Raw genomic sequence first — 9,069 nt, forward strand, 5'->3', positions numbered from 1 at the left:
GAGTAACAATCAGACCCATTGCTTTGCTTCATCTCTGAGAAGAGAACTCGGTCAAGGAAATTTACTATTCTGCATGTCAGCATCGGAAGAGGGTCTGGACAGTTTGAATGGAACGTTACAATGGTTGCAAAACTTCCAAGTAGTAAAGGGAGCAGCATATTTCTGTACTAGGTTAGCTTAACAGTACAGCATACCAAGTGATTAACAACTGACAGTTGCAGACTGCCACTATAGTTTTCCAAATAATAGACTGCTTCCACATATCCAAACATTTATGAAGGTCGTTTTGATCTCAAACACCTGCTCCGTACTTAAATGCACTTATTAGTTTAGTCCATGTCGCAATCAAAATTGTTAACAGTTTTCTCTCAGCTTTGGACTATGACATATTCAGAAGTGGAGGGTAGATCTGGTCTGATTCAGAGGCTTATTATTGAATTATAGGTGTATTAGGAGTACTACACTACACACACAAGTGTTCAGTGCCACATATTTGACTAAGACTATACAGAAGCAATGTATCCAGACATTTTCAAACTTCAAGAGAAAAAAACATACGACTCAAAAGCAACAAATTCTAAATTATAATGCTGGAAGCTGGACGCAAAGCTAAGAAACATTGGAAAGGGTCAAATATACAGAATACGAAAATAATGTTGTCTAATCTAGACAGGCAATCAAGACGATGCAGTAATGCATGGGAAATATGCTATATTAGTAAAAAAGTTACTGCCCTTGCTCGCATATACCGCCATAATAAACTAGTAGTAATTTCAATGACAACTGCTACTTTGTTTTTACTAGTCTGTTTTTGCCCTTTTGATGATATGGATGCTTGAGATAGCTAGATTTATCACTTCCACTATATGGTATACAACTAGAAGGGTCAGCTTCAATGTCTGTCGTCGATAATGTTACCAGACAATGATTTTATAGTAAACCTTAGTTTTGCTACTGTCCATCAGTTTAGCCACCCATTTTTCAATAGCCATCAACTTCAGTGCACCACGGAAACTTCCATTGAAAGAACTGGATGCGACACCCTTTTTCTTCCGTTGTAACTCATACGGCGTTGGAGAAATTTCTGTTCTGCTAAGACCTTCCACTCGTGTTAGATCGGATATAGGAAATGGTGCTATAGCATAGGAAAGTACTCCCTCCGTTTGGAAATAACTGACGTTGTTTTAGTTCAAAATTTGAACTAAAACCATGTCAGTTATTTCCAAACGGAGGTAATATATCATAAACAGGCAGTACATATTTTTGGAAGAACAGCTGGGGTACATAAGCTGCACCTCGCAGGCATAAGGCATGCATAGAGATATGCATCACAGCCCTATCAGCGACACCAATTTTCAGGAAACTTACAAATAAATTATGTGCATCATAGCTCTAGCAGCGGCAACAATGGTCAAGAAATTTACAAGATAAGCTCCAGATAGTACAACCCAGTATCGAAGCGGAGTTGAATGATACAATGAATCTGAGATGCATGGTTCCTTAAGAAATGGAAACTGCACTAGAGCTTATTTCGATGTTTCATTCAGGAATATATCAATGAAAAAATCAAGCCGGGTCATGAGCTACCAACTCGAATAAATTAGCTAGCACAGTGGCATAACATCGCAAGAAGCAAGATATCCACATGCTTAATGGAACTTAGGCAGACTGTGCTCTCCAGTGTAAATATACTACAGGGAAACTTCATCAGCATGTACTAGAGATATATACTGTGATAATCAACCGCAGTAAATTTAAAACTCAAAAGAATTGCACATCCGTAAAAGAGCATCCGTTCAGACTACTAGGTTATAGAATCTATGCCATCAAGTACCAGAAGGTGAGTAACAGCCTACCTATAATACAGCCTACTAGCTTATCCTTGAGATCTTCTCTTGTAAGCGGTAGACTCATATCCTTTCTTCCTAATTCATTATTCCATGATAATGGATTATTCCACGAATACCTCGAAGCGAGGCTCATCAAAATGCAAAATATAATACTACTAAAAAAATAAGAAAATGAACGATTAAATTACTACCCCCGAATATTCAACTGGCCGATTAATTTCTTATAATGCACTCCATTTTTCTTTGCCAAATAAACCAGCAAACATCGACGTTTCCACGAAAGTCTAAATAGACCTCTTTCCAATGATTTTTTTTGTGTGTGATTCCATTCCAAATGTGAATCTCAGCCATATGTCCCATACCCATATATGCAGATACCAAACAGCAACTCAACAGGAAGCCTAGTGATACAGTCATTTACCGCTTAAACCACCACTGTTGCATATCTCCAAACTTTTATCTACAATACTAGCCATTTTCAGAACAGTAGTACTGTATAACAAAGGTTTCACTTTTTTTCTTTTGGCAAGAAACAAGGGTTTCACTGTGTAACTACCATCAACCGATGACACAGTAATGAACTTAATTTTGCTCATAGAAAGATAAGAGACAGAGGGATCTGCTCAACTGATGAATATTTTATTCTTGATTGTATCTACAGACTACAATGTTGAATATTCAATGTTTCTGTAGAAAGCAAAAGGGAGGGGGGTGAGAACATGCATGAGAGCATGGCATTCATATCTTAAAGATTCGAAAATTACAAAGAACTATCCTTTCTTCACTATATATCTTCCCCGGGAAAATTAACTACTCCAAACTTAAACCCTGTAGGCATGTACACCTTTCCGGTTTACAATCCGGTCATCCTTGACAATATTTTTCAAAAGAATGTAAGTCAAGTATCATTGGGCATGCTACAGATGGTATCAGCAGCATCAGAATGAGAAGTTTAGTCTTCCATACTCAAGTTAATCTGGTAATCCTGGTGACACAAAATGGATGACCAAACAGAAAGCATAAGAGCCCTACCTAACCTGACAACCAAAAGGAAAATTGTCATCTTGCAGCAGAAAATTATGATCATGCTACAGTTCAAAGAGAGAGAAACAGCTAAGAAACAGCTATGTGATGAAATTACCTATGTTATGTTCCCAGGTATTCCATTAAATCATCATCATGCAGCAGCAAATCATCAATATCTGGGATCGGGCTGCTCATACTGATATAGTCCAAAGGTAACCCCTCAAAAGAACTGCCAACAAACTTATCTTGCTCACCGTAGAATGGAAAATCTACGAGGTGTTGCATATCTCCAGGGACAGAAGTTGAACTTCCACCACCAATCACATGATCACCATAAGGACTGTTGTCAGCTGGTGCCCTGATACCCATGGGAACCACATGATGATCCATCATAGGTAATGGCACTGATTGTTTCGGAGGTAAAGTCTGATAGTTACTGGGAAAACTATTAAAACCAGAATTGGCATGCAGTGGAAAGGGGTTTCCAGACTTTGACCTGGCATTATCACTACTTCCATAAAGTACAGGCTGATATATGCTTACAGGAGTAGCATCCAAAGGTTGGGCATTATCAAAGCCATTAACCCCAGACCCAGGAAGATAAACATGCCCTTGAGCATTTCCACTGTGTTGTAAAGCTTCACTTGTAACGGCCATCTGATTGAAGCTTGTAATCTGGTGGTTAGCCATGCCTGGAATCTCTACTTGGTCCAGTCGGTTCATATCGGGAATCAGATTTCCTGGATTTTCTGGTGCATCATCAGTCCTTTGTACCTCCTGCTCAACAGCAACGGAACTGTGACGTGCTCTTTTTCTCTTTGGTGGTTGTTTTTTTGTTCCTTCCTTAAGAACAACAGCCTGATAAAGATGTTTAGTGTTCGCCCTTTCTCTGTCTCTTCCGGAGACATGCTCCTCGCTGGATTGTGCAGCTGGAGAAAGACCTTGCTCATCATCTTTAGATGATATTGAAAGAGGAGCCTCCTCAAAACCATCAACATCATACTCGTTACTGCTGCTCTGTGCGTTCCTAGTTCCATTTCTGTCTTCTGGAGCACTGCGGTGAGTAATCTCTGAGACGCCATTGTCAATGCCAAGCACAAGCCTTTCCTCTCTCTGTAGAACTCCCAACCAAATCAGGCTCTCCTTTGCAGTCATTTTATCCTGCAAGATTTTGGATTTGCGAACATGGTTTCTGATCTTATCGAAGTTAGGGGACATGTGCTTAATAACACATGTAAGCACACCGACCTTCCAAACCTTCTTAAGATCATGAGGTTTTTTGTAAGGAGCAATCTGTCCCCTTGGAAGGCCCAAGGCAGCCCACCACTCTTCATTCCCCGCAGGCCACCATGGGGGCGGAGTGCCCTTCTCCAGGGGGTACTTGCGCTGCGGTGGATTACAGTGCTGCATCAATGACGAAAGCAGTGAGCCCAGAGTGGCGTCTTGGAGATCCATCAAGCTGTGCTCGGTCTTGACAACGCTACTCTGAGCATCAGCATCCACCAAGTGCTCGGCCTCGTACTTTGCAATCGCTGCCGGACCATTCTTATCAAACTTAACCTTCTCCTTCCACCAAGCTCTAATGTTATCCGAGGCACCGCTCACAGGCTTCCCTTTCTCAGGGATGATCCCGTACACAAACCCACGGGCATTGCACACCTCCATCAGCTTGAGCATGTACTTGAGGATCCCGTCGTGCGCCCTGGCCATCTTCTTGCGCATGGCCTGGTCGGATATCTGCTTGGGCTTGGACTTCTCCAGCTCCAGTTCGGCCTGCTGCAGGGCCAGCTTCTGCTGCCTCTCCTTGATCCTCCGGAGCCTGACCCTGTCCTTCCACATTCGCCGGGCCAGCTCCTCCGGCTCAATCTCCTCGTCGCTGACATCGTTCTCGTTGATGCCGTCGACCTCGAAGTCGGACGAATCCCCGAACTCCGTCGCGAGCAAAGCCAGCTGATCCATAAGAACTGCTATGGCCTCGCAATCCCGATCACGTCCAACCAACCCAACCCCTCCTGGCCCCACCGAGCGAGGGAATCATGGAAACAGCATTCCCGCCGCCATTTTTTGGGGAAGACAAAGCCGCGCCGCGCCTGAGGCTTCAGCTGAGATCAGCACTGCGCGCTGAAGAAGACAAACCTAATCGGACCATGGAAAGAAGGATCAGCAAAACAAATCGGCACGAGCAGAACGAACTCCAACAACCCACTGGACCAATCTAGGGTTTCCTTACCCGCGAGAAGAAGACGGAGGAGGAGGAGGGAGGAACAAATCCATGGCGGCCGCGGCACCGGCGGTCGTCGCTTGGTGCGCGCCGCCGCCGTCGGCGACGACGAACTGCGGCGAGGATTGGTTTGGTGGAACGGCAGACTGGATGGGGAGGAGGCGGATTCGGAGAAGAATGGGCGAGAGGGTGGAGATGATTGGCGACGGGGAAATTCGCAGGTTCGGCTCGAGATTCGGTTGGTTTCCTTGTGTGGAAATTATTTATTGGAGGATGGAAAGGGGGAAAGGAAAGGAAGGAAACTCGAGGGAAGGGAAGGCCCAGCGCGAGGAGGAACAGAGCAAACAAACACGGGACGGGACCTCCTCCGCTCGTGTATTTCATCGGATCCTCTGCTCCTGCTCACCGTGTGAACTGCCTTGTGGCCTCTCTCCAATGTGTGCCACAGCCAAGGCGTTGTTTAATAACACCCCAAAACTATTTTCTGTATCTAGTACGCTCCCAAAATGTTCAGACTTGTTTTATTCACTTAACATGTACTCCCTCCGTACAGAAATATAAAAGCGTTTGTCTAAACATTCTTATATTTCTTTACGGAGGGAGTAAGACTTGATTATATGAGGTACTCCTTTTGTTTTGACATTCTACATAACTTGTTTTCTGAATTAGATGCATGTAGACACATTTTAGTGTGTTTGTTCACTCATTTTAATTCATACGTAGTTCATATAAAAATATACAAAAATATCTGATAATAGTAAAAGGAGAAAAGATTATTGTTTTGCTGGTGGAGTTCGAGCTAAAATTTTGGTGGGGTCAACGGTAAGCTTAAATTCCTTTTTTCTGATGAAACATCAATGTTGCCCTTTGTAACGAAAATGACATGCAGAAATAGAGCTTCTAGTCTATGGTCAGACAAGAAAACATGACAATTTTACAACTGAATTGCACTCCAAACTCACTTATCATGTGGCTTATCCAAGAACTTGCTCCCTTTGTGAGAGAAATAGAGCATTAAAAAGAGAGCACAAACCTCTGTGAGTGAAAATAGTCGGTAGCGCTCAAAGATCTCATGGTGTCACCGTGGTATATGGACGAACGGAAGAGATCCCGGTGAATAGAGTTTGTGTATAAAGTACTCGTGGTTGAATTACTGCATGATCATGAATAATATTTCCAAGAGGGTATTTTTGTGAAACCATGTTTTATGATTTTGAATAAGCCATGTGAGCATATTCTGTTTATCATAAATTTAGCAAGACTTCAGCATTTTTTGTGACACCGATCAGTTGTACAAGTCAAATTTCATCATCTAAGGTCTACAAAACTTTTATTCCCCTTAACAATATTTGGTGAGAGAGTTTGTGGGGAACTGTCTATTCTCCGCAATCAAGACGAAAACATGAACATAATTTTCGACTAGCAAGGTAAGATCATCTCTAATCAACCTAGGAAAATACCCCCCCCCCCCATATGAAAGCTGACTGTGGGCAGGAGCCGACCATCCCGTACATGTCCACCCCTGCAACCACATCCACAATTTTTAAAGTCAAATCCATGCAAACACATGTATGCCGATCAATGAACGATAAGAATACACATAACAAAGTATAACACACAAATAATACTTATTCCAAGAGATAAATGCATAGTTCAAACGTAAAGTTTATTCAGAGTGCATAATTCAAACATAAAATTCAATGTGCATAATTCAAACATAAAATTCAATGATTTTTCGTGTGAATCCACATATGTTCCACTTAGTATGAATACACATATGTTACACTTAGTAGTTTGCCAGTGCGCCTGTGTATCTCGAAGTTATCGATGAATCATTAAAAAGTTCACAAAATGTTGCGCATCTTGTTTCGAGAGGCAGGCATGTACTCCGAACTTCATAAAAGCATGTGTGTGGGTTGCCCCTTCGCCCTCATCCCTCACAATCATGTTGCACAAGATTACATTCCATATGATTGCAGCTCCATGAATAATACCCCAACGAGATTGGAGTACTCTAGAAAACATTTTCACATCCTTCCTGGCATCTTCTTGCATTTGTGCAAAGAGATGTCATTCGTTACCTTGGGGATCAGGTATAGTCTTCACAAACGTTGTCCACCAAGGATAGATACCATTGGTCAAGCAATACCCCATATTATAGTAATGCTTGTTGATGGTGTAACACTGAAACATCCCCATCACAAAGTCTTTTGAACAGCGAAATCACATTGATGTCGTGAGAACCTGATATGCCAAACTCACAAGTACTTTGATGCCACCACTTCAAGTATTATAATGGTCTCTTTGGTGTGATCTTGGTAGTGTTTGTGCAAACCTGACAAGGCAGTTTTTCTTTTGGCAATGCATGCAACCAATTGAACCCTGAAAAACCTCTTGTTGCTCCAATTGCCAATAAAAAATGTGTATCCTAAACATTTGTTTCTCTCAATTACTCCAGTCCCAACACATTTCACCATGGTGTCATGTATGTGCTCTCCCCATCCTGACGTACTCATCAACAACATCTGCAGCTTTACAATATGCAAGTATCCTTAGGGCAACCTTGCATTTTTGTAGAGTAGAGGACAATTGTCCGCATGAATTCTTCCTTAGCAATCACATGCATTTGTACCTCCCACAAATCCGCAAAAAAAAGGGTGCTCATTCTGAAGTGATGTCGAGAAAAAAAAAACTCCTGAAATATCGGGTTGGGTTTGAAGTAGTCATTGCAAGGACTCCTTGCACCACTTATCCTATCTCGGGCAATAAATAACCTACCCCTTATCAAACCCTTCAAGTAGAGAATATACTCGTCTTTCTTCTTCATTTCTTTCCGGATGCTCATATTCATCACCGTGTCAGCATTTTTGTCATTATCGATGTCTGAATCTGACGAATCGATGAACTTTGAATATATAGTCATCGAGCTTCTCGTACTCAAAATCATTATCTGATAAATTCATTGTTTGCCTACAAATGAGCAAAAGAATATAAAAGGATAGCTCAGACATTTCGTCGAACAAATGGTAGGCGAGGTGTAGGGCGCAACAAGGATGTCCAGAAACGGTTTGGGGCCGTGGTGGCGGCCATATGGTTTAGGGACGGCGGCGGAGCTAGGCAAGGGGCGGCGTGAACGAGATGGAGGAGAGAAAGAGGGCAGGTCAGGCAAGGGTTGGTGATTGTTTGTAGAAATTTAGGACAGGTTCGGCCTGTCAGCTTCAACTTGACAGATGCATCTGACAAATTTAAATTCACCCCATATGTGAGCTGGGTCTCACATATGAGGAGAGTTTAAAGGGTTCGGCCGTCGTGCGAGCTGCCCACGGGACATATGAGAGCGGAGCAGGAGGTTCGGTTGGAGATGGTCTCTAGCACGACACGAGCATCTCTGCTTCCGTGGCCACAGAGACGGCGGCGTTCTGTGTCTCCGCAGAAGGATCCCGTCCCCGCGGTCAGCCATGATCGATGCTGCCTCGCGGTTGCACCTAAAAAGCCAGTAGCAGTAGTAAAACAGCCGCGGGAGCTCTAGCCTCCACGGAATTCAACCATCCTATCGCTTTCCCCTCTCCCTCTCACTACCTTTTAGAGCACGTACGGCTGTGCCGAGCCGCCGGGCGAGAGCACTTGCACTGCCCACGCACGCAGCGCCACGACAACGACGAGACCGCTCGCTCGGCGCTGGGTGGAGAGCAACAGCAGCAGCACGAACGGGCTCCCGTCAACCTCGTAAGTTCCTGATGACGGAAATAGGACGTGGGAAGTGTTGACATGGGTTATTATGGAGTGATTAGATGGGTAATTGACCTCGTCAACGCAAACAGCCGAACTTGCGGCGAAAAGACGGTGTGATTAGAGAGGCTGCTGTGTGTCGGAATGTTTTGCTGCTGCTCGCTGGCTCGCTCGTTCGTTATTTGGTCGTTCGTGGCACTGATCGGCCGGGTGCCGTGAAAGGGCAGGGTCTTTTTTTTTTTG

The 9,069-nt window shown here is 43.5% G+C and overlaps 1 protein-coding gene across 1 annotated transcript; it reads right to left on the reverse strand.

Annotated features, from left to right (window-relative positions):
• Positions 1-2,468: 2,468 nt before the first annotated feature.
• On the reverse strand, positions 2,469-5,419 carry LOC119302041 (ETHYLENE INSENSITIVE 3-like 3 protein). Its single transcript, XM_037579058.1, has 3 exons — positions 5,107-5,419; positions 2,992-5,012; positions 2,469-2,887 (listed from the first exon to the last, which is right to left on the reverse strand). Exon 2 carries the CDS (start codon positions 4,833-4,835, stop codon positions 2,997-2,999), a length of 1,839 nt encoding a protein of 612 aa, XP_037434955.1. The 5' UTR covers positions 4,836-5,012; positions 5,107-5,419; the 3' UTR covers positions 2,469-2,887; positions 2,992-2,996.
• Between the last annotated feature and the right edge of the window lie 3,650 nt (positions 5,420-9,069).

This window comes from Triticum dicoccoides, chromosome 5A (genome assembly GCF_002162155.2).
Source record: "Triticum dicoccoides isolate Atlit2015 ecotype Zavitan chromosome 5A, WEW_v2.0, whole genome shotgun sequence".
Lineage (NCBI taxonomy): Eukaryota > Viridiplantae > Streptophyta > Magnoliopsida > Poales > Poaceae > Triticum > Triticum dicoccoides.

Excerpts from the sequence above, each read along its gene's own strand:
- LOC119302041 (XM_037579058.1), bottom strand. The coding sequence starts at position 4,835 with ATGGATCAGCTGGCTTTGCTCGCGACGGAGTTCGGGGATTCGTCCGAC.